The following is a 26,389-nucleotide window of genomic DNA, read 5'->3' as shown; positions in this document are numbered from 1 at the left end:
ATCTAATGATCTAACTTTATTGTATAGTGTGTTTAATCATCTGTGAATCAAGGATGGAAGGTTTTCTGCCATTTGAGAAATGAGGCAAATTGCCATCACTGGAATAGTCAAGTTGAAGGAATGCTTCTAGCCTTATTGCTTTATCCATAGAGGATGCTATCCATCGTTCTTTCTTAGATACACCATAAGACATAGTTAGTCTGCAGTGGTTACTGTACTGTGTACCCATGGATATGAGATGTCTGAAGCTGTGGTAGCTGCATTTTCAAGTTCATCCTAGAGAAATTGGCATACACAGCTACTGAAGGTATTTTTTTCAGGCAACACAGTGTTCTGCCTTTGTACTGGACTTTACTGTTCTTTATCGTGTTTATATTCTTCTACTGAGCATCTTAGGAAAAACTACCAAAGCCCTAAGTAAAGTTTGAAGTAGTTGGAAGAATGGTTCCCCAGGAGCACTGTGTGTTTTCAATCTGTTTTGTGTGTATGTGTATTTTTTTACATATATGTATAGGTTGAAAATATGGAAGTTTGTGCAATTTATTTTTCTTATAATGACCTCACTTGGTTTCTGTCTCACAGAAGAGACAATATGGTTGATTAACAATTGTGCCAAAAAGAGCATTTTAAAGCTTAAACACCACCCCCAAAACCAACCAAACAAAAAAACACCTTAAAGAAATGGATCCTTGAGGAAGTTGAAATCTGTAAAAGTTCTTTGTTAATCTGCTTTAAAAGAAAAGAGCTTCAATGTAGAGCCAGAATAACTTAAATCAGGCAATAGAATGGAAACACATTTGTAATTGGTTTTATTTGGATCAGAAATTTGTCCTCATTATTCCTGGGGTTATTTGAGCATTTCCTAGTTGAGCAAAAACTTCTGTCCTGCTTGAAAGAAACAAGAGGAAGCAAGAGAAATAAATCCATTCGTTTGGTTGGGAAAAATGATCCTGAAAGATAAGCATTAAAAAAATCATATAGCTGACCACCAGTACTTTTTTCTCCATCGTTGTACAAGGATGCTGTGAATGGAATGTACATGTTGTACAGAGATGCTCATGGTTCTTTGATGCTGAGAACTATGTTGATGAAAGATGTTTCCTAACATCTTTTGCTACCTAGAGCATCCTTTTTTCTTAAAAGACAATGTCAGACAAACAAAAAGCCACCCGACCTGGCTACCAGTAAAGTTAGTACCTCTTTCGTGTTCTGTCTGATCTGCATCAGTTAAGCATTCATGGGCCTAGAGCAGTTAGTATTTGAGAAACTCTCTTATAAGGAATACAGTAACACGCATCCTGAATGGCATATTCTGGATTTTCACACTGTCTTTTTGTTACCCTGCTCTTGCCCTTTTCCCATCTCTCTTCATCTCCCTCAATATCTCAGACTCAGTGGTTTGATACAGGATTCCTAAAAAGTTATATAAAGGTCTAGAAGAGGAAAATGAATGACAAATAAAACATAATTCATTTGTGCAGGAGGTAGTTTACTGTGAACCATGGAAGAAGTGAACTGGGTTCTATCAGCATCGTAGAACTGTTGTTCTCAGCTTCAAAGTCTGGATGCAATTCTTTAACCTCATCTTTGATAGCAAAAATGCATGTGTAAGAACAGTGTAGATACAAAACTTGAAAATATTCTCTTGCTTTCTTCTCTTCATAGGGTAGAAGAACAAAATACAAAATACTAATCCTGTTTTATGAATTCATAAAAGGCACTAAATGATAAACTTTTTTAAAAAAAAAGTGCAGGTTAAAGTAATATAGGAAGAGAAAAGACAAACAACTTTACAATTTTTAAACTTGGTTTCTGATTTTTTTTTTGAAGGCTTTGAGTGCTCGCCGTCTCTTTTGACGGTAATCACCTCTACATTTCCTAGGAAGAGCTTTGCAATTTGGCAGTGTCTTCAGCCATGAAAATAATGGCATAAAGTTGCTTTGGAAAGCATTTTTCCATCTAATAGAAGTCAATAAACCCACTTTTTTTATAATTTAATAGGCAGAATATTTTCTTGTAAAGCAGAAGTCAGTGTTATGTACAATATGAACCACCTTCTTTCTTCTTCTTTTTTAGAGGAATCTTTAAAGACCAAATTCATAGTCTCTGTTACTTACTTCATCATAGCTGCTTGTAAATAGCCTTGCATCACCTGTCCTTGGTCTTTAGAACTGCATTTTGAAACCCAAAGCAGAATGAAAGCAAATGAAAAGTTTATATTTATTCTGATGTACTTGGAATTGAATATTAAAAGAAAGAAATCTTTCATTCTCATGTCTTAAAACCAAAGAAAACAATGAAGTAGAGCAGCCTTGAGAGGCTGCTTGTGTCCTCACACTAAGTACTTGTCAATATCAGTAGGAAAAAACATTAACAACTTTGCAGAGTGGATTGGTACTCCCTTTCTATTGCTAATTCTTGTTACTTTATGCCCTTGTAAAAGTGAGACCACATGGGTGGGGAAGAGTTTGTTTTTTCTTTAGAGTCCTATCTTAAAACTTCCTGTTTTGTGTGTGACAACACTATGTATGACAAGAAGTTTCTCAAAAACACAACTTAAAAATAAACTTTAGTGTTCTAATACTTTTGTCATAATGGTTGATCTCATTTTAACATCCTCTGCAAAGAAGGTAAAACAACTAATAGATATTTGTTCAAACGGGATAAGACATCCAAGGGAGCTGTAAAATGAATATAGGATAAAAGAATTCTGGAAAAATAATGAAGATAAGCCTGCTTTTGTTGGAAACAAGATGGATATTAAAAAAAACCCTGGAAAACTAGCCTTAAGTTTTTAGGTATTTGATGGATATTGAGTCATTTTTTACATCTCACTTCTATTTATTAGTAGAAGATGATGTGACATGGTTGAGTGTGCTATAACACATTATGTTGTTCCCTTTTCAAGCAGTCAGACAGATAAAAAGCTACTAAGACATCTGTTTAGTGAAGTTCATGTTCCACAGTATAGAGGATATGTATATTTAATTTTTGCAAACTATGAAAAAACGTGAACAAACAGCTAATCGACCTTTGTAGTCAAAGCCTCGTTTGGGGCAAGGTCAGGAGTGGTGGTGTTGGGTTGGTTGTTTTGGACTGGGGGTTTTTGCCTTTAATGTGTGCCCAGGGTTTTGCTCCTTAATCTGGTTTAAATTCTGATTGTCGTAAACTAGCAGCTGAGGATTTCCATGGTGTGGGACCTCTTCAGTAGTGTAAATGAGCATTGGCTATTAAAATCTGTTCTTTTATTCTGTCTCAAATTTATTGCAAACTTTTTTCTAATTGAAGAATGACTTCATTAATGGATGCATGTCTTGTTTTCATCTCTGCTTTTCAGTTTAATATGTTTAAGGTGTGTATGTCTTTTGTGCCATAGCTATATAATTTATGATGGAGTTGAATTAGGCTGCAGTTCTAGGAAGATCAGGTACTATGCAAGAGGATATAGGGGTGTTACTGACAGTTGCCTTCTAGATACTATAGCAGCTTCTTCTGTTGACTGTCCTTTTTTGTAGTCTGCAGCAATCTAAGGATCTCTCTCCAAAAGAGGAGATTTTAGTCCTGGCTAATTAAACAGTTGAATAGGTACTGAAGAATCTGCTGCAGTATGAATGAATCTTCTAGAAGAGTTTGTAATCTACTCTGTGCCATTGGATAGCATTCTTTGTTGGTAAAGAATTCTTGGAAAAAATATGAAAAAGGTAGCTGTAGTTCTTTCTTTAACCCTTTCCTATTACAATAAAATAATACAAAATATAAAGAATACCCCCAAACTAAAGTGGGAAGAGAATGGCAAAGTAAATTGACAAACAAAGAATTTCAGGAACAAAAGAAATAGTTTTGAGGATTCACCAGATACAACCAAGTAATAGATGGAGTGGTCTGTCTGGTTGTATCTAGGAAACAGAATGCTGGTGAATCTGTGAGTATATTTAGAGAAATATTGCGAAGAAACCAGAGGGCTTTTTCTTTCATTTTTGGCAGATGATCACTGTGAATGCCTCATTGTTCCCCAGTTCTATTACTAATTCTTTGATAGCAGTTGGAAACGATGGTCTTCAAGAAAGAGACAGAATGGTTCGAGCGTGTATAGCCATTATCTGTGAACTAGGTAAGATAACTGAAAGCTAATTAAAAAAAATTTTGACATGGTTGTCATCAGTTTTCTAAGAGATTCTCTTCTGTGGGTTAGTATTAAATAGATTGTGTTCAAATAATTAAGGATATTTGTTTAATAATGAATTAGATGTTAAATGTTCTTAAGGTCAGTTTCATGGATTTTAGTCATTAGTTTGATATAAACCAAAATCACTTTAACTTAAAACCAAAGTCTCTTACATGAAGTACCTGAAGATTTCAGGTGCTGTTCTTTCCTTTAAGACTTGCCAATTCTTGATTTACCTTAAAAATGTTTCTCTGCTGCAGTTGATGTTTCTAAAACTAATGGATTGGAAGTAGGGAGAATTCCATACATGAGATGCTGACAAATGTACAAGAGTTCAGAGAACTACAAAACATCCTCCTTTAATAATTTCCACAGTGGCTTCTGGAAGTCAGTATTTGTGTCCATGTAAAGGCCACCTGGACAGTGATTTATACTAACTTCCTATGCTTGTTAAAAATCAGCACCCACATATGTTTTTTTGAAATCAATAAGAAGTAATTTCAGCAATGTTTTCAACATACAAACTTCTGTTTTAAAGAAATAAATGATCTGTTGCTCATTTATATTGTATAAATATTTTATCCATGTCAGTCCAGTGAAGCACAAAATCTTTTTGCAGGGAAGTCTGGAAGCTACTGTATGGAAACTTGGTTGGAAATAAATTGGGAAATTGCTGCCAATGGTGACTGACTGACTGTTCATGATAAATTAATCCAAAATCTCAATTCTGACGTTGCTGATGTCAGTCAGTTCCATTAAAAGCTTTACATGTGTCTCAGCAGTGTTCAGGTAGAAGAAGTTACATGTCCTAAAGAGGCAAGTTTGTTATATTGGAAGCCATGAAATGTTTTCTTTCCTATCACTGGCCGAAGTGACATGTTTTTCTTTATTTAGCACTTCAGAATCCTGAGGTGGTGGCTCTTCGGGGTGGTTTAAGTACCATCTTGAAAAATGTGATTGATTGTCAACTAAGCCGAATAAATGAGGCTCTGATAACTACAGTTTTGCATCTCATCAATCATCCAAAGACTCGACAGTATGTGCGAGCAGATGTAGAATTAGAGGTGGGTTCAGTTTTACTTGTTTAGTGACAGAAATTAAACATTATATTACTAATGAAAATGTTTAAGTTTAATCTCAGATTTTGCCCTCTGTGTGTGAGCAAAATTTTTAAAATATAACATTTTAGGCTAAGAGCATAATGATTTATAAAGCGGGAATAACATGACAGATTGGAGTGGGACTGAGGAAGGGACAAGACCTGTTTAACTGTATTCTCATGTGAAAGTAATGCATGTCTTTCTTTTGTTTAGAGAATTTTAGCTCCTTACACAGATTTTCACTACAGGCATAATCCAGACACAGCAGAAGGACAACTCAAGTAAGTGTTAGTGCTGCTACTTGTGCTACCAGTTATGTTGATGGTATGGGAATTAAGCGGTTTTTCTTTCTGAAGTGAAAATAAAAGCAATGACCTAATACTAAACTACTTGAAGTTGAATACAGTGGGTTGGAATGCAACTTCCAAAAATAATATTAAGTGTTTAAGATTTAAAAGGGCTTGTTTAGCCTGGAGAAGAGAAGCCTGGGGGATACCCTGCCCTGAATAACAGCCTTTCTAAAACCTATGAAGATGTAATCAAGAAGATGTAGCCAGCACCCTTCATGGTGGTAAAAGGTGGGAGGACAAGAAACAACAGAGAGAAATTGGAACAGGCTGTCTGGAGAGGTCCTGCAGCCTTCATCCTTGCGAGTTTCTAAGACCCAGCTGGATAAAGCCTTGAGTATAACCTGGTCTGGTCTGATAGCTGACAACATCTTTGTGCAGGATTTTGGACTAGAAACCTCCTGAGATTGCTTCCAACTTGAATTGTTCAGTTTTTTTAATTATCACATGGCATTAGATGCTTAGGTCTGGGTAACTGAACAAGGTCCAACTCTTCATGTCCCTGCTGTAGATTCACTGTCAGTGGAGGTGCAGAGTGATTCATCTGGCCATACATAAGTGTTTACTTTGTGATGATATCCTCCTACCATGGAAATTCCCCTGAAAAAGGAAAAGTAACAATACTTAAAAATTCTAATTTTTGCGTGTGTATACACATTGTGTAAATGCATATACGTGCATATATGCACACATAAAGGCCTTCTCTTATTCTGGGTTTTGTTCCCATCTAAAGTCTCAGTTAACTACTTTTTACTTGCTATGTTAGTAACACTGTTTGTTTTATAGTAATGAACTGTATTGTGTCATCTGTTGTTTTAATAACAGAGAGGACAGAGAAGCACGGTTCCTAGCTAGTAAAATGGGAATAGTGGCAGCATTTCGATCATGGGCAGGTAAGATTTTTTTTTTTTCCCCCTGTTTGAAGCTGGATGATTAGAAGGGGAATTTTACTTTCTAGTATAAAAGTGGTTTGTTTAAACACAGAATCTGTCTCATTTTGTGTCTAATTTCTATCAATACCTTTCTACGATGCTACTAAGATGTGTTTTGATACTGTAAAATTGGAGGATGCATACATAGTTTGACTACTGACAAGATGCAGCTTTCTGCCTCCCCCCCCGAATACCTTGTAAGTTGTACCTTGATGGTACTTCTTGACATTTGATGGGTAAGAGGATGTTGAAAATAACATATCAGAAGAATTTGCCTTTGACATGGTTCTGCTACTGTAAATAAGAAATTTTTGTCTATGTGAAGAGATACCAACAGAATAGTTTCATTAGCACCTTCTTTTACCAGGTGCCATAGCTGAAGAGAAATTGCAGATGGGCATAGTTTGGGATTTTTCATGTAGAAGACATTTCTAAATCAAAAAAGCAGGTTTCCGCATCTTTCTAAATCCTTTCTCTGCAATATTACAATATCTAACATGAAGATACTGCCTCTTTCATGAGGGACTGCTCATTCTTTTAGTTAAGACGGTGTCTTGCAAATAAACTAAATCAGTTGATACAGCCATTTACCAAAATTTTGAGTAGGATTTTTACAGGCTATACTTAGGAAAGATTCAGACTGTATAGAAAGCCTTTTTCATTGTGAGACTGTTTTGGGGGTTTTTTGTGTTCTGAAAATGATCACTAAGCTTAATTTAATATCCAGGTATCAGTCAAAAGTTTCTCACGTGTTCTCACTTGTTTGGGTAGGAAGCTTGGGAAGTTTGTGACAACTTTGAAATTTCTAGGAAGCAGTTTCTGGTAGGAGTGTTGGTGCATCTTCCCTTACTCAGAACTATTAGCATATGCCTGAAAGTTCAAGTGACTGAAGAAACAATTGTCCTGGAATATGTTACTTGCCATGGCACTTTCACTGTTACTCACTTATCCTTTTTTATATTGGTTGTTATGTTGGAGACTAAAATCTTAAATGTTTTTAGTATAAAAATGTCCTTATAATGTCAGTCTTCTCAAAGGGCATGTAGCTAAACCAGGCTTGAGGGTGTTCTTGGGTTTTGTTTTGGCTTTTGGGGTGGGTTTTTTGCCTGTCTGTACCATCTGCTGTGTTCTACTGTTCTCTCCTTATTTTCCAGACTGGGTTATTCTTCAGACCTGATGGTTACTATGTCCTTTATTCTCATGTGTGATCATGTCCTTAGAGATAAAATTGGGGCATGGAGCAATGACTTGCATGTACCCAAATCTATTCCTGTATTGCAATTGGGCCACTATATGCTCTTGGAAAAGGCCTGTGAGGTGCGCTGTGGAACATATTTAAATGCCCTTAGTGTGTCTGTGGCCACATGTGCGTGTCTTAAGTTTCTGTGACATGGAAGTTTTTAAATTGAGGACTTTCTTCACGTTCATATAAAGCACGTGTCATTAAAGTTAAATTTGTATTAGTGAAAATAAATAGATGAGTAAGTGATATTTTTCATCTTTTAGTAATTTTTAAAGAATAATGGTTTGGGTTTATTTATGATATGTAAGACAAAAAAGTATGTAAACCTGGATTCTTATTACTGACTTAAAGTTGCATTTTGGAGAAACTTGTTTGTTTTCTGGACAACATGTTTCCATAAGTTTTAATTCTGTGAAGTATGAAGAGAAGTGGTCAAGGAAATGAGTGAGGTTATTGTCTTTGCAGCCACATTTTTAATGAAGAGACTGTATGTAAATTGAGCCTGAAAATTAGTGTAAGCTTTAGGTGGTATTCTGTAACATTTAGAAACAATTTGAAGGTTTTCCCTATTAATATTGAAATATTGAACTAATTGAGTGGAAGTACAGAGTAAAAGGACAAAATTATAAAAGAGGCTCTGAGATTTTATGCAAAGTTAAATCAAACACATTTCAATGTGGTGAAACTTCTGAAGACAAGCACCGGTCATTTAGGAAAAGGTGGTTTAAAATGATGCACAGAGAATGTTATTCCAAGTATGTTTACACTTGCTGTTTAGAATTTGCCTGAAATTAAAAGGAACTGAATAATCTGTTAGGTTAAGATACAGCTTTTGATGGAGAAACTTCTCATAGTTCTACCAAGACGATGCAGATCTTTCAGGTTTAAGACTCATTCTTTATTGACAATTTTGTCTTGTCTTTTCTGCCATTTCTTCCAAGTAAACATTGTTTCTGCAGATAATTTAAAAATACTGTTCACAGTAGAAAGGACAAAAGTAACTATAGTTTTTAATGAAGGAACAAGAGTTTTGTGATTAGAAAGTTTTGTTAAATATTGATTGGAAAGGAGATGACATTATAAAGGTAAAAATATTTGATTAGTAATTTTTGTCATCTGTGCTTGTAATCAAACTGGAAATAAAATTTAACAATGTCTAATGCTTTTTCTGTTTGAGGGAATATTACTATGTATTTAATGTTCCTAGGTATTATCAGCCTGTGCAAACCTGGAAATTCTGGGATTCAGTCTCTTATTGGAGTACTCTGTATACCAAATATGGAAATACGGGTAGGTGGTAAATATTTAGTACTGATGTAGGAATAATAATGGATGCTTTACTTAACATATTCTTAACATTTTAACAATTTAGTGGTTTAAACACAGACTCCAGTTACGAGACCACTATCCTCGAGTTTATTTGACCCCCAAGTTCAAGTCTGTAATTCCATCATAACATTCCTGTGAGAATGGCAGCACACCCTTTATATCTGAGAGGAGGGAACGAAGGAGAGAAAAGTACATAAAATAACTTTTACTCTGGTGACAAGTCAAAGCATGTTCACAGTAGCTGCAGTTATGAGTTTAAAGCAAATAACCAGAGCTGAATCCAAGATGGAAAAAAAAGTTTATTCCCAATTACCTATTAAACAAAGAAGTTGATGGTGGCATCCGTAACTGTTCTAAAAATCTGTAATCCAAGTAGCTTGAGCTTCTGTAGAATTCATAGTGACAATAAGGCACAGTTCTGAAGTAAACAGGCCCCTTCCCTTCTCTTCTCCACATGATTTCAGTTTATGAAAATAAGCATGTTATCTAAAAAAGAAACACTGAAACAAATACACCAATTTTAGCTCTCTATAGAAATACCAACTTCAACATTAATAGTGAACAAAAGGACAATTTTTGTAAATCTATAAAATTCCTTTTGTGTTTTTTTTGGTAGCGAGGTCTGCTTGAAGTTCTCTATGATATATTTCGCCTTCCTCTTCCTGTTATCGCAGAAGAATTTATTGAGGCACTTCTCAGTGTAGGTAAGTATTTAGTAGCAGTTCACATAAGAATTCTGTCTATTAAGCTCTTCTACAAATTTGAACCCTTCACTGCCTCCTTTATATTGTAAATTATGTCAGCATTAACTGTTTCATCACTGAATTAATTAGGTGCTCTGAAGTCCTGTTTAAAATTCTTTATCAACCATTAAATGTTGTAAGTTTGATAAAAGATCAGTGGTGGAGCACAATGGAACATTTATGCAAAACACTGTGTAAACACATTACTACAAATTAGACTTATTTGAAGCGTCAGAAGTATTAGTAATGTAAAAGTGTTAGTTGAATGTTACGGAAAAGTTCTTGAACAGTCTTTTCTATATATTGTGTAGTTGCTAGCAATCTCCACTGCACTTTAGCAGACTTTTATTTTTTCCTGGGGCAAGTGTATTCTTTTTCATGTCTCTATGTTTAGCAGAGTTAGTCTTTTATCTTTAGAATTACTCCTTTGTGAACCCAAGCGTATCCTCTGCTTTGTATCGCAGTGCAAAAGTATGAGCCCAGAAGGAGTAAGTTTCAGCCTTTAATGTTCCAGCAATTCTCTTCTCTGAACTTCGATTATAAAAGCTTAATCCTTGGTCTGCATTTAAGTAAATAAATCATTCTTTGTTGCAAACTTCCTGCTTTCTGACTTATGGATGTACATTTTTAAATGTTAAGTCTTATGATATTTTCTATTAAACAAGTTTAATGTGCTTATGAATTGGAAGTGTCATTATTTTGATTGATACTTAGATACAATCTTTGTTCTAGCTTTGAAGTTAGCCTTGCTTTGTTCAGCAGTGTGAATTAGATAACTTGTTAGGGATCCCTTCTGACAAAATTTTCTGTAATTTGAAACCTGAAATAACATTTGTTGGCAATGACTATTGTTTACCTACTGACAACTATTAAAATAACACTATGAAATCCAATGTTATAATTACCATTGTCCATATTTTCTTGTTCTAGATCCAAGCAGGTTTCAGGACTGCTGGAGACTTTCTGATGGCTTTGTAGCTGCTGAAGCTAAAACTATATTACCCCATCGAGCCAGGTCAAGGTGAGCATTTAGTGAATTCAGTCTAAACCCTTGTTTTTGTTTTGTGGTGGTGTTGACAAAATACTTGTTGCTTTCTTGCAGAGACAATAAGAAATGAACTCTCTAAATTGTTTCTATACTTTCTTTCTCCTTAGGCCTGATCTTATGGATAATTACTTGGCTTTAGTGCTTTCAGCTTTTATTACCAATGGACTTCTAGAGGTAACTAGTGACTTTAAGTTTGAATAGATGCTTGCTATTTTTTTCCTATAAATATTAAAATAAGATGTTGTACATTAAATGTAATAATTTTTTAATTTTTTGAAGGGTTTGGTTGAAGTGATCACAAGTAGTGATGACCATGTATCTGTCAGAGCAACTATCCTTTTAGGAGAACTTTTGCACATGGTAAGTAAAACTTTTTGCTGAGAATAAGTAGTATTGGTAGCTAGTTGTAAATAGATATTTCCTATTATAGCTTTGAATTTATGTTATGAACTTGGAACATCTACTTTTCATCAGAATAGTGGGTTAATTTACATTACATCTTTAGGCACTTCATATATTAAAAGCAGTATGAACCAATAGGAAGGCTGTTTGGAAAGTATTGAAAGTGGGGTTCTGCTCCAAGGATAATCCTCAGCTCTCAAACTCTCACCAATACACTTCCTTGCCTCAGTAGCCAGTTGTATTTTTAAGCTGGAGTCCTGCAAACTCACCCATCAGTTACTGTGTTTGGGAAAAGGACCATTGCAGATTTGGGCTTTTTTTAGAATGATGGTAGCCCTCTGGCAGTGTGTCTAGCTTTCTGCCTCACAGGCTAGGCAGACAGAACTTTTTTCATGTTCTGCTTGGTGTGGCTGGGGCACTTGATTTATTCATTCAGGCAACTCCAACTTGGTGGAGTGCTCTTTTAGCCTCGTGTGGGTAGCCCCTGCTACAGAGAAGCTGAAGGGACTGTGCTTTGTTCTGCTTCCCTCTACCTAACAGCTTTTACAGCAGCTTCTCTCTCTTAACCCAAACTATTTTGGTATAGAGATAATATTACTGTTTTCATATATACTCCAGTGCTACCTTTCAGCTTCCCAAGGAGCTGTTAGTCATATGTGAAGTGGCATGATTTACCTTTCTTGCAAAATAGTTCTTTTATCTTTCACATCCTGTATTGATGACAAGAATAGCATATGTAGCAGAGCATTTTTTGATTAGTTTTCTTGTGCTTGTTCTTTTAATCTTTTCTCCAAATAAACTATTTTATAAGAGATGGTAAGATCTTGAAGTACAACTCTGTCTTACAAAAATTTGAAAATGAATTATCAGAAATAGTCTGCATCTCAGGACTATCTGCTCATTTCAGTGGTGCTTAATGCTCCAAAAAGAAGATCTGAATCTTCAGATACAAGATTGCTTATTACTACAGTGATTTACAACATCTCATCTCAGCAGCAGGTGTCACAACCACAACAAATCTGTTCTGTAGTCTCTTCAGTGACTTTTCTTTAAATTATTGGTGGAATTTGAGTATTCAGTTAGCTATGTAGTGTAAAAAGAGGAATCTGTAACAACATATGCTACTTTTCTGGTTTCTGGAATACTTTTGAATGGGAGTGACTGTTAACTGACATTTGAGTATGCTGCAAAGCATAGGTATTTTTTGGTTTTCTGAAGAGGTGATTCATTGGTCAGAGATGACTGTTTATCAAAATACTGCACAAATATTTGTACTTTTATTTAGTTTTAAGAGATTGAAGTATTTCTTTATCTTCATTATTCCTTAGTTTCCAAAAACGTTTGCAGAACTACCTATGTTTCCCAAAATGAAAGCAATTAAATGTCTAGTAATTTAGGAAGTTATGGTAATTAGATTTTTTTGTGCAGAAAGCTTTTAACAGAAATCATCAGCTTAAATTGTATTTCTGATTTTGGATTTTTTTAGCACTTTTGTACACATGTCATGGGTATCTGATGCTTTGCATGTTTTTACATATAACCACTTAAAAACCACCAATGCAAACAATACAGATTAGAAGGCTCTGAGATCCAAAATTGTCTTAAGTTATTTTCAATTGTATTTCAGATTGATTAGTTAGATCAAATATTCAAAATAGTATGTGTAATTATTGCTTTTTGATGTTATGCAAAAGGTAGTTTTATTGTTATGTCTTTGTGAAAGTCGTGTGAAAAGTGGTAGGTAGTTCAAATGTTGATCCTAAAGAGATGGCTGAAAATGTTGTAATGAATTATTCTAACAGGTCTTTTGTTGTTTTTTTTAGGCAAACACAATTCTTCCTCATTCTCACAGCCATCACCTGCACTGCTTACCAACGCTAATGAATATGGCAGCATCTTTTGACATCATGAAAGAAAAAAGACTGTAAGAATTCTAAGTTACTAAGTTACACTTAAAAATATCCCCCCAGCTGAGTGAAAACCTACGTTACAAGCTTTCTGGTGGCAGAAAGTACTTATGTCTTTATTTAAAATCAAACAAACGCATGCATATAGAAAAGCTGTGTCACAATTACTAGGGAGATCGTCTCCAGTGCATCATTCCAAAAGTGTTTGCATTAACAATTTAGAAATCTGGAAAGAAAGTTTTGATAGTAGATTTCAGAAGACTTCTGTGTGGATTGCAGACTTTTACACAGAATTTTTCTTAAATGAACTCTAAGGCACTGTTCAACCAAGCAACATCTGAGGCATGTTCTGTGTGTTTGACCTCTCCATTGTTTCATGCTTTTTTGGCATTTTGATACAATTAAGCTTTCAAAACTAAAAAAGCCTGCATGAATTTTGTTTTCTTCTGTTGTTGTTTATCTATAGTTAATTAAATAGTAAGAGACCAAATCAGTGAGTCATTATTAGTGTGAGCAAGAGAAAAAACGGTAATATTGACATGGTGCTGGTTTTTTGTTGCTTTTCTTTTAAAACCATTTTTTCTTCAGAAGAAAATGGTGATTGTAACATTAGTAATTATGTTAAAACTTTCTGGTGCTTTTGTTCAAATTTTGCACTGATAATTTTTTTTTGTTCTATTTAAATATAAGAATGTATGAACAGGAATTTTAAATTTAGTGCAGCATTCTGCAGTGATATGTATTAGGGAACAGTCTGGCAGTCATGGTGCTAATCAAATGAGGTATATTTAGGTATCTGATTAGAAAAAAATGTTTATAGAAGCCATTTATTCCTCTTTGAACTAGAAATACCTGAATTTTTAGATATTAAAAAACTATGGGCTTTTTATTTTACTTATTTTTTACTTATTTAGAATTTCTCTGTACATCTTGCAGTCTTGCAATTTAACCTCTGAAGTGCTCTTTCATAAAATACCATCTCCTGGGTGCTTCACACAATTCAAACCTCCTGCAAACCTCCTGAGGGAAAAAAGTCAAATAAATTGATAGATTCATGTGTCTTAAAACATATTTCTGTAACTCAGTGTTCTTCCATTTCTTTTCGGAGACCCATTTAAATTGTGTGTTGGGTTTTTTCTGTATTATAGGAAATGGTTTTGTGAATTGCTCTTGCCATTCCTGATCTGCCTTGTCAGATCAGTATTATGGTAAATATGACTTTCTATTTTGTCTTTCATTGTGTTGTCAGTGATAAATTGCAGAATCATTCTGAGCTGCTGCTGTGAAATGATAAATGTTTCTTGTAGAGTGCTTCCAAGAAATGTAGTGCTCTTCTGCTTTTTAGTTTTGAAGTTTTCTTATGTGTCAGTACAAGACTTTAATATGTGAAATCACAAGTTATTTTTCAAAAAAGACATATCTGAAACTCCATCACAGGTTATTTCACTTGGTCAAAGCTGTGGGATGAGAGGAAGGATGAAAAACAGAAGGGATACGTTTGTGTATCATGTACAGTTTTTTTGCTTTTTTGCATTTGTGGACATACCTGAGAAAGTAGTAGAATTCCTGGTTTTGTTGAAAGAAAGTGATTTTGTAGAAGTAATATTTTTTTTATTTGGGGATGTTGGTCTTGGTCAACACTCTGCTTTGTTTCATACTCTGAAAAACTGTAAGCCCTGTTATGGATTAAATTTATGTAATTCAGATAAGTGACCAAATTCAAATGTATTTGTTGGTTTGAAGATAATATAAAAACACTCTCCTACCCTATGAGAATTTTTGTTAATGGGGAAGAAAGGTAGATGTACCTCCTCCTTTTAGACTTCCTTATTTTATATGCTCAGCAGTTTTTGTCTTTTTTTGCTACCACTATTTTGTAATTAACTGTTTCTGCCCTTGTCAACTGTCATTTCTGTTAACTTCGTATCTTTTCCTGGAAAACTTACATGCTGTTGCTGAACTATTCAGATACAAAGAGCAGGAAGCATACTACTGATACTTCTGCCACCCTTGGCGGGGGGGGGGGGGCGGGGAAGAGAATTTATAAGAAATACTTTGTTAGTCAAAGTTGAAGTAGCCTCCTCAACTCTCAACTTCACTACAGAATGTTGATCTACTGTGACATCTCACAATACTCATTAACTTTAAACTTTACAAATCTTCTGTGGACTGTGATAGACACCAGTAATTGCAGAGTAGAAGGAAAGGTATCAATAAGGCTTATTCTTCAGTACTAGAAGTTCTGAAAGGTAATTTTCTGTACAATTTCAGTACAAGACTGAGTCCTATGTATGTATGAAAACTTGTATTGAGAAAATTATTTTCTTTTTATTTGCTTTGGAATTGTTAGTCAGTTTTTTCTTGAGCTATGTTTGTTTGCTCAAGATAGAGCAGTGGTGCTCTTTAGTTGGATAACAGTTGCCAAATACTGATTACAGGGTTTTTTTTCCTATTAGACGAGCAAGTGCTGCACTCAACTGCTTAAAACGTTTTCATGAGATGAAGAAAAGAGGACCTAAACCTTACAGCCTCCATTTAGATCATATTATTCAGAAAGCGATCTCAACACACCAAAAAAGAGATCAGTACCGTGTGCAGAAAGACATCTTTATTTTAAAGGTATTACCATTATTGAGTTTCCAAAACTGAATTTGACTTTGTATTTTGGAGACTTATATCCTGCCTACCAAGCTTCACTCTCTCATCTAAATCAGAGCCATTTAAGTGATTTCTTTATAGTATTTTTTCATTTAATTTGTCTCGTAGGTACTTGTGGATACTATATTGCATTTCTAGAATTTGAGGAGTGAAATTACAATAATTCCTCATGCTTTTTAGGACCAATTGTGATCTCTTACTATTAGATTCTTAATGCAGTACTATAACAATGCAATTTACTTTCAAATGCAAATTACTGTGGAGCACATCTCTTTTAATGATTGTTATGTAAACAGTAAGTATATCGTGTGACAAGACTGAAAAAAATGGTGCAAGGTAACTGTAGTTGTTCGTGTCTGTATTCCAGGATACAGAAGAAGCACTTGTAATGAATCTTCGAGACAGCCAAGTTCTCAATCATAAAGAGAATCTTGACTGGAATTGGAATCTAATAGGGACCATACTGAAGGTGAGCTTAAAAAGGGCGTGATACTACTTTTATGAAATTGTTTGGAAAAAGTCTCCATTTCATACGAGAGCTTTGAATTTCTAATATTAACTCCACAGTACATCACATCACCTGTTTTATTTCAGAAAACTAGGATCTCATGGATTTATCAGTGCTGATACAGTCTGTTTACATACAACCCTTAAACTATATACAAAAATACACTACAGTTACATTCACAAATTTATTAATAAGCATGTATTAAATTTTATATAACTTTATTTGTATAAAAATAGACTTTAAAGAATTAGCTATATTGACTTTAAAGCTGCTAATATTTTAGACTTCAGTCCAAACTATACAGGGATACAGAATTTTCATAGCAGAATTTTTTTATATAATGTGAGCTAAAGGTTAAGGCTGCAGGTGGGTTGTAGATCAAACCTCAGATGCTTAGTCTGAGCCACATATGAAAACTTCAGTAATATGCAATCTCATTGTATGTTCTGAACTAGTACAAATACTCTTATAGCATCAAGTTCATTACAAACTTAACTTGTTTTTACAAAATAAAGGAAGTATCTCTGACAGGGAAGACACTATCTTAAATATATTTAATGCACAGTTTTTAAGAGACTGCCTCTTTTTTTTAAGCAGAAAACTTACTTTCTTTGAATATAGAAAACTTTGTACTAAGTATAGTTTTCGAACCAAAATAGCTCCTGTCATTCTGTGCATCAAAGCCATCCTTCTGTTATTACCCCAAGTAGTAAAATTTTCTTACTGTCTCCTTACTGTGGTGTTATAAAGATGGTTAAAGTCTAAAAAAGGATTAATGGTGACAATAATCAAGATTATATTTAAAAAAAAAAAAGAAACTAAATATTTCTGTGTGTTTTTTCAGGGACTGTTAAACTTGAGATAGCAAGTATCTCTCTGGTGTAAAGACCTGAATTTGTATATGACAGTAGCTTTGCTCCACCAAATTTCACTGTTCACAGGTTTTTACTGCAATTACTAGATTTACTGGATTACTAGAGATCTATGATTATTAATCATAGATATTTTTACCTTTGATTCAGTATTAAAGATAATAAACTGCTTTTCAGAATCTCACTGTTAATTAATCTGTGTTGTACTTTGACAATGGAAGTTTTACTACAATTTTATGTAGTTGACCACTAAGGTTTTGTTTGGTTTTTTTTTTTTACCTGAAATTTAGGTCAAACTGTCAATTTCCGTGATATCTCAGACCTCCCCAGCAGTATATTTCCTAGTGTCCTGACAAACAGTTTATAATGTCTCAAAATCAGGGACTTCAGTCTTTCAGAATGAGAAGTTTGTGTTTTCTGATTTGATTCTAACCACTTCTGTTCCTGTTAAACTGCACAACACCAGCATATAGTAAGATAATGTTGTCAGAGTGGTCCCTCTTTAGTCCTCGTATGAGCAGGATCCAGATTCCAGTGTTTGGACTTCACTATCTCATGCGGCTACTCGCCTCTCTTTTGGCTGTCACAGCCTTACAGCTTTAGAGCATCAGCTTTCTAACCACCTCACTACTTGCATTTCATGTGATCCCTCACTGCCTTTTTAACTTGCTCAGCTTGCTGTCTAAGCTGCTAAAAGAGCAGCAAAAGTGGCATCAGTCAGGATGGAGGAATTGCAACTTTGTTGTTCACAGCAGAGCTTCATACTTTTTCTGGAACTGTTACTAGTGTAGTCAGTTTTACTAATCATTAACTAGTGCACTATACCTCTTAATACTAGTATACCAATTGGAAATGTAGAACTGTATTGCTTAGGTAGGAAAGAATGCTTGCTGCACTCTTTTTCCATCCATTCCAAGAAGATACTAGTAGCAGCAAAAATAAATCTGAAACTGTAGAGACAACAGATAGCTATAAAACAGAGGAAAATATAATAGGAAGAAAGGATAGGTCCGGAAGAGAGTATTATGACTTCATGTGATCCTTCTTAAAACCTCTTATGAAGTATCAACAGAAGAGTTAAATACTGCTTATTGAAATGGTATTAAAGTGAGCTATAACAGAATAATGATTATTTTTAAATCAAATCTGATTAATAGTGAAAACAACAACAAAGATTATTTGCCTATTAAGCATATAATTTTTTTATTTTTTAGAGAAGAAACTGAGAAAAATTGTTTATTTTTCATTAGCTTTTCATAGTTTGAAGTTTTCATTAGAATTGTGGCCTTGTACGCATATCATGTGACCAACATGCCTTGTCCTTCTCTAGAAAGAAATCAACCAGTTCTTGGAGCAAGAATTGTGGGATTTTCAATAAAATAAGGGGGGGTTTGTAGCTAACATTAGATGCAAGGAAACTTTACACTTCTAATTTTTAGGTAAATATAACTGTAGTAGAAATGAGTAAATTATAGTGACTAATCAAGGACTGATGTGCAAGTTTCATATAATGCTATATTTGCTGTTTTTCTAGTGGCCAAATGTAAATCTAAGGAACTACAAAGATGAACAATTACACAGGTATGTAAAAAATTATGTAGACTTCCTTTGAAGAAAGAAATTTGGAAAAACTGGGTTTTAATATTGCAATAAACTATTCTTGGATATGTCACACTGCTAAAACTTAATCTTTAGATAAGCAACAAAAAATCTGGATGATTAGGTTGCAATATTTGCTTTAAATAAACACGTCTAAGCTTTAGTGGTTTTTCTATATACAGATAGTTTATGTATTTATTCCCTTAACAAGAATCATACCAGCTTTGCAAACACCTTATTTGATTTTAAACTTCAAAATTATTACTGCTTTGATATATTTGTACATTAGTATTTGATATCAGCACTTGACAAATTTTGACAGAATAGGTTTACAGTTGTACAGTTATATAGTTACATCTTTCATCAAAAACCAAGAGGAAGTTATTTCTATTTGCTATTAATGGCAAGGGAAGCATGTGTGATTCTGGAAAAAACAACAACCACAAAGTACAGCTCTGGTTCCTTTCATGTCTGTTGGTGTTAAGACATTTTTATTACTTTTGTGCATGTGTGGCAATAGTGTAACTAACTCATTGTTAGATTTCCCTTTTAACATGCCTTTGACAAATTCATTTGATTAAATTATTTTGAAGAGTAGTTCTGTATTTGTAGGCATGGAAAGCTATCTCTACATGGATTTGAGGAAAAAACTAAAGCTAAAATATGCTGAAAGGCTCACACTTCCATTTTAAATTTTTACTAAAAAGTAATCAGGCTACTTTATATAATGTTCCCAGCATAAGTCGTAGTCCTATTGTAATCATAGCCATAATTTAATTTTGCATTTGTATTTATTCTGGGGTTTTTTTCCTTCCCTAAACTTTGATTGCCAGTCTGTACTTTGTGGTAAAGGATTATTTTCTAAATCTGGTGGTTTATAACGTCGCTTCTCTAAAGTAATGTCTGCAGTCCTGGCTGACACCCACACCCACACTTCTACCTACCTACCTGAGATGGTGTTCCTCTTCCTTGGTTTTGTGCTGCACTCAAGTGTTGTTCAGCGCCTAAATAATTTAATTCTAAATAAACTGAGAAAATCTAGGATTGAGTTAGTATAAAACTTCTACAGTTCATTGATCCTTTCTGCAGGATTGTGCTAGATGCTTTAATGGCTCTAAAATGCTGTTGCTTTTGTTTAATAATAACTAATTATCCCTGAATCTCTCTAGTTTCACTGCTGGTTTTAAAAAATTTTCAGCCACTTTGTTTTTGAAGTGTAACTTCCATATTTATTTGTCCTTCCATAAGTTGATTTTTTTAACTGTTAGTGTTCTTGTGATTATCTCATCTTGAATTTCACTTTAACAGCCATATTTCTGTTACAGATTCCTTCATGTCATAGGGATACAGTTAATGCAATATGTGTATACACATGTATGTGTATATACATGCATATACACACTTAAGTATATACATATCTAAACAGACATAAATATGTGTTAATATATATAATATATTTATTGCTAATAACCAAGAATAAAATACATTTCATTTGACAAAATTTAAACAAGCCGTCAGATTTCCATTGTAATTGGTCCTGTGTTTGGTTGGGAATAGTGGCTTACTCTCACTTTAACTAAAGGTGCAGTGCTTTAGTTAAGTTTTTGTAATGCTTGACATACCTACCTTCAGACAGAACATTCTGTGTTACTTTAAAGCACAAATGTGTGTTTATTTTTTGACTAACAATTGGTGAGGGGAAGTTCTTTGCTGAAGACTTTATTCCTGCAATGCAAAACTCAAGCAATACTGGTCACCATGATTTCAAAAAGGCTGAGTGAAGAGTCTGTGTTTGCAATTGCTGTGTTATGCTTCAGAAATGCTTAAGTGAGGTGAATGAAAATACTGTTGCTGAATAAATAAGGCCTTTGCCTGGAAGACCACAAAAATATATTTTTCACAGCAGTGTTAACTATTATAGCTGAAGAAACCTCAAGTCACAGATTCTTCTTTCACCCTTTGTAAGTCTAGATAGTATAGTCTTTGAAACTCACCACAGGATAAATTACAGCAGAATAAATTATAAGCATGAGCATGAAAAGGAAGCTATGGCTTCTAAGAGCATAGAGATTTTCAGTTCCTTTGCTTATTTTAAGTGATGGCATAGAAAACCCTTTATAACACACAGTACAGCTGCATCTCTGAAATCATGTCTGGGTAGACTCATTACTGCTACCTGCTACTCTTATAAATTTTGAAAATTTATTGCCAATAAGCTAATTTAATGGTAACATATCTTTTGTACCAGCATCATTTTATACTGTGAGACTGTCCTTGTCATACTGAAAAATAGCAAATTCTTCATTACTTTCCATTTGTACCAGCATCATTTTATACTGTGAGACTGTCCTTGTCATACTGAAAAATAGCAAATTCTTCATTACTTTCCATAGGTTTGTAAGGAGATTGCTATATTTCTACAAGCCTAGCAGTAAACTGTATGCCAACCTGGATCTGGACTATGCCAAAGCTAAGCAGCTCACTGTGGTGGGTTGTCAGTTTACTGAATTTCTTCTTGAATCAGAAGAGGTAAGAAATTTTCAGCTACAAGGCTGGAGATAGAATGAGTAGTGCTGCTGTATGCCACTTAGAGGAAAAAGTTTAGTAAAGACTTCCATAGTCTTCGGGTGTTAAATCTAAAGTGGTCAGTGTAATTAAGAAATAAAATCTTGAATTGTCCAGATGAGACACTAAGGAAGACAACTGTGTTTAAGTTGAAGTTTTATTAAATACAGATTTATTAAATGTGACTTAGGGTTTGGAGGGGGTTTTTTTAATTTTTGCTATGAATATCCTTCCTTTCTCTACCTCCTTTCTTCTTGTGTACTGAAGACTTTTATGCCTCAGGCCAGAGGAAAATGTCATTGAACAATTCTTTTCCTGGAAAGAATAGAATTGGTCCCAAGATGTCTCCAAGCTAAACTCTCTTTCTTTGCCTTGAATCTTTTTTCTTTAGTCTGAATTGTGTTTGCCAGCCAGCATGTCTATTTTGTGTCTGTAGTCTGTTTGTACATTTCAAGAAACTTAAAATGATGGATTTCAGTAAAGGAGACACAGTTCTGTTACTAGTAAATGCTCTTACTCTTTGTTTTTTAGGATGGACAAGGCTACCTGGAGGAGTTGGTTAAAGATATTGTACATTGGCTCAACTCTTCATCAGGAATGAAACCTGAACGTAGTCTTCAAAATAATGGGTTACTAAATACCCTTAGCCAGCACTACTTTCTGTTTTTTGGTACTCTCTCTTGTCACCCTCATGGAGTGAAAATGCTTGAAAAATGTAACGTGTTTCAGTGGTGAGTGTTTCTATTGTGTTTGAATTGTGCTTACAGGTATAATAGTTACAAAAATTATAAACTGTGCATGAGGATTACTGTCTGTAAAGCTGAAAACTTGAAAGTTCTTTTGTTTTACTTACAAGTAATGATCCTTGGTTGTGGGGGGGTTCGGTATTTTTTTTTTAATAAAGGATCTTTTAGTCTGTCATATCTGAACAGATATGGGTGGTTATATCACTAAATAGCTTACTTTTTCCTGTCCACACCTATCTGACAGAGATCAGTATCAGGAAGGATGATGCTGTACTGAAAAGACAGCGGGGGGGGGGGGGGGGAAACAACCAAACAAAACCAAACAAAAAAAAACACAAACAAAAAAACCAAAACAAAACCCACATAAACCTCAAAAAACTGGCCGGTATCATACTGTTTGTAAAATGTGATGATGCATGTTGTACCTAAACTTCAGTCCAATATATTTGAGTGAAGCTGTGAAGTTCAAAATTCTGTTCAGGTACAAATAAACTTGCCTGCCTTTGGGAGTAAATTGTCTAGTGGCTAATACCAGTTTATTTTAAATATAGTAAACTTTAAGTGAAAATTCAGGTGTTTTGATGGACTCCTTTTTAATTATGTTGTTTTTATTGATTATTAGAATGCAGATTTTTTACTGGCTTCAGAATAAAATCTAGACAGTACTACTAATGTTATGGCAAGCTGTATACACAGAATGTTTTACAATGAGGAATTGTTCACAGAGTTTCATGAACGCTAATTTTTATACTCATAATCACTAATTAAAGTATGCTGACAAAATTATTACAGAGCAATTATGAAAACTGTTGGTTTGGGGATTTTCCCCTTGCAGTTTAGTGCATTATTTGGTCCCCATTTGACTCTTAACAGCTGTAACAGTTTAAAGTTACTCCACTTCATGTGAGAACTTACTTTGTATTTTGAGTTTATAGAAATGAAAGTCTAATTCAAAGTACTTAAGTTTAAATTACTGATTGAATAAATAAATGGGTGGGTTCAAATACTAATTTTTATTTTCTTCTCCCTCCCCTTCCCCCCCAGTCTTCTTAATCTTTGTTCTTTGAAGAACCAGGATCATTTATTAAAATTGACTGTTTCTAGTTTGGATTACAGCAGAGATGGGTTAGCAAGAGTCATCCTTTCTAAAATCCTGACAGCAGCTACTGATGTAAGTTCAGTTCAATTTATGTTCAATTGTTAATTGCCACTAGACATTTATTTTCTTATTCAAGGTGTATGACTTTATTTTTAAGCTATTATTTATCCAGAAGGATTTTTATTTTTGTTTCAGAGAAATGAAGCTCCTACTCATGTAGTTTTTGAATTTGCTGTGAACTTCACACTGTATATTGTATTTGTGCACAAGAAATTGAGTCATTCAAATAGAGGTTTCTGTCATGTATTAAGGGGCTTGAAGTCTTTAAATGCATATACCGAGTGTTATTGTCTAGGTCAGTGGACAGCCTAAATCAATTGTGAAGGCATCATTTTCACAAACAGAAATGTGTATTTCTAGCAGTAATAAACAGGTTAACCTTCCAGTGGTAGATACTGTTTTGATAATGATTGAGGTTACCGCAGCGGAACTGATTAGACACTATAGCTGCTGGAACAAAGGGGTGGTTCAGAAATAGGCATTGGGATTTGTACTTCTGAATCAAAGAATATGAGTGAAAATAAAACACAGCCTTAGGTAGACTTGGGAGAGGAAGCTCCTGAACCTTTAAGAAAAGAGAAATCAATCAGGTGTAATGTAGACAAGGAAGTATTGATGTCAGGGAAATGACAATTAGTAAGTTGAAATCTAAGTAGGAAAGAACTTCCGTTACTTCAGGGAGAGCTATTCCTCTGTTGTCTGGACAAGGCAGAATATATTCTAGAGTGGATAAAAGAGGGAATAAGGTAGATGCTAGCTTTAAATATCTCACTGTCTTTTGGAAGAGGAGAGGGAAGGAAAGAAATTCAGGATATTTCTCCAAGACCATCAAAGATACAATGATTCTTACAGGTAAAGAGTGGAGTCTGAAGGTAAGAGTTTGAAGGAATGGCTTTTTGAAAGTGAAGCTCCCTACTGAATAATTTTGAAGTAATCTTTCAGTGAAGTGATGACTTTGATATCCTTTCTTCAAAGTTGTTTTATGCCTAGTCTGAGCAAGAAAACAGAAATTAATATGTTGTGAGGATGCATGCCTATGTCTTTATTAGACTTCTAAGCTCCTGTTAGATGACTGTCACTTAAGAGCAATTTAGGCTGTGGAACTTTATTTAGCTGTTTCTACTGAGATTTCATGTCAATAGGTACTGCCCCCTGCCCCCCTCCACCACCTCCCAGTTATTTTTACCTCATAAAAAGAGGCTGTACATGGAGTAAAGAGCACTCCAGCATTTCAGTTTCTTCCAAATGCAGCTGGTTAACAATTAGAAAAAAGTCCAGGCATGCTGTCACAATCTCCTCAATGAATTATACAGTTACACTAATAATTTGAGGCATTTTATTATGAATTAGTGTTTGGGGTTTATGTTTTGGGAAAGATTTCTTATTTTGGGAAAGATTCCTTGATTGTGGTATCTAAGGGATGAAGACTTAAATACTGTTTTGAGAGAGGTACTTCCAAATGTTTTCAAGTATCCAGTACACTACACCAGAAGCTTTATGTAGGTAGGAATGGGTTGATCTCCATCCAAATGTTCTGTGAAGACCTACTTTTGGACTTATTTTTATCTGGCCGGGGGGAGTGGCACACGACCAAAACAGAATGCATTCAACTCTGATACAGGTATCACTAGCTGTAAGCAGACTGGCTTGAAGTGGGTGCAGATATTGTCTGAACATACTGTCCCAAGCATATACAAAGCCAGAAAACAGTTGATGACTACTGCTGCTCTTAGTGATGATAACTAAAAATACAATTTCCACCTATTTGTAATTCAACTTAATGAATAATAGGTAGTAAACACTTCTTATACTTCGGATGTGAATAGAATAGACATCACTCTCTGGCACCTTAGAAATTAGGAAAGCTTGTAGAGCCCTCAGGCTCACCCATTTCAGTTCTGGTCTGTTTGGGATTATGAAAAGGATTAGGGATAATGATCTGATGGTTGGCATTACCTTGACTATTTAATGTCAGACCTTGACAGATGTCCAAGTAGAACACTCTGGAGAAAGCTAAGAAACATTCTACAGGCTCAGAAACTTAAGAATGCACATTTTGGAGCTCAAACCTAAATAATTAGTTTTGAAGTTAGAGGTCCTTCTTGCCAGATATGCTGATAACTTCTTACATCTGTGATGTTTTAAGGTCTTGGCCTATGTTAGCAGCCTATGAATACTGAGTTCTAATGCTTCAATTTCCCAGTCTCACATTGATGTGAGGCCTAACAACCTAGGGAAGGGGTTGTCTAGGGAAACAGCAGAGATTAAGTAACTGTCTGGTTTTGGCAGTCTCCTGAAATCTAAAAGAATAGAAATTATTTGGCTATATCTTCTTAACTGCCAAGCACTGACTTACTCTAAGTAAAAGTGTAACCTTTCTCATATGTGCACAATATGTGTCAGTGGTCCTTAATATCAGTTAGGTGTGCGTTCAGGTGTAGCAGGTCTCTAACCATAGCTATCCCCAGGCAAGTTCATAGCTGAGGTGTGTTGTGACTTAAATTCTGCTCCTTAGAGTTCAGTGTTGCAGTGGTTGAGACTGTACCCTGATTTTTGTACGCTACAATACCATGAGAATACCGTCAATATTTTCTTTTTTAAAAAAGAATTTATGATAACGATTTTAAGAAATATAAAAAAATTAAATCTTGTTTGTTGACGACAAATGTAAATGAATCTTTTACTATCAGAATACTAAAAAAGAAGGAAAAGTTACTGTTTGAACCTCATAAATAGAGATTGACTTCCTTTGTGAAACATATTGAACGATGAGGGATGTACGAAACTATTTCAGGGTGTTTTGTTTCCTGAATTAGTTGACCTGCTTGAATACTTGAAATTCATAGGGAAATATTTTGTATATTTCATCTAAAAGAGGAAAATAACAAATAGAATGGACTGTTTCAGTCAGCAGAAGTGGGTCTATGCTTGCATCAACCACAGATGATTTCATACTTGGATAAAATTTATTCCCTTAAGAAATTCTTTCCCTGCTTTACCATGTGCCCAACCCCATAAGTTCTTATGATGAAAACTGAAGTGATGGTATTTTGAAGAGAAAATTTC

General features: G+C 34.6%; 1 protein-coding gene across 1 annotated transcript in view; it reads left to right on the top strand.

The window, feature by feature from the left end:
- RICTOR (RPTOR independent companion of MTOR complex 2) overlaps positions 1 to 26,389 on the top strand; it is an 88,729-nt gene that overhangs the window by 34,319 nt on the left and 28,021 nt on the right. Inside the window, exons 7-22 of the mRNA XM_069776649.1 lie at positions 3,985 to 4,111; positions 5,060 to 5,229; positions 5,479 to 5,546; positions 6,438 to 6,505; positions 8,995 to 9,077; positions 9,733 to 9,820; positions 10,790 to 10,880; positions 11,015 to 11,081; positions 11,187 to 11,267; positions 13,133 to 13,233; positions 15,673 to 15,835; positions 16,242 to 16,343; positions 18,789 to 18,835; positions 21,247 to 21,382; positions 21,950 to 22,149; positions 23,209 to 23,335. Coding sequence (XP_069632750.1) covers positions 3,985 to 4,111; positions 5,060 to 5,229; positions 5,479 to 5,546; positions 6,438 to 6,505; positions 8,995 to 9,077; positions 9,733 to 9,820; positions 10,790 to 10,880; positions 11,015 to 11,081; positions 11,187 to 11,267; positions 13,133 to 13,233; positions 15,673 to 15,835; positions 16,242 to 16,343; positions 18,789 to 18,835; positions 21,247 to 21,382; positions 21,950 to 22,149; positions 23,209 to 23,335 — 1,719 coding nt within the window. The remainder of the gene's footprint in view (positions 1 to 3,984; positions 4,112 to 5,059; positions 5,230 to 5,478; positions 5,547 to 6,437; positions 6,506 to 8,994; positions 9,078 to 9,732; positions 9,821 to 10,789; positions 10,881 to 11,014; positions 11,082 to 11,186; positions 11,268 to 13,132; positions 13,234 to 15,672; positions 15,836 to 16,241; positions 16,344 to 18,788; positions 18,836 to 21,246; positions 21,383 to 21,949; positions 22,150 to 23,208; positions 23,336 to 26,389) is intronic.

This window comes from Haliaeetus albicilla, chromosome Z (genome assembly GCF_947461875.1).
Source record: "Haliaeetus albicilla chromosome Z, bHalAlb1.1, whole genome shotgun sequence".
Classification (NCBI taxonomy): Eukaryota; Metazoa; Chordata; class Aves; order Accipitriformes; family Accipitridae; genus Haliaeetus; species Haliaeetus albicilla.
This window is presented reverse-complemented; position numbering and strand designations above follow the sequence as displayed.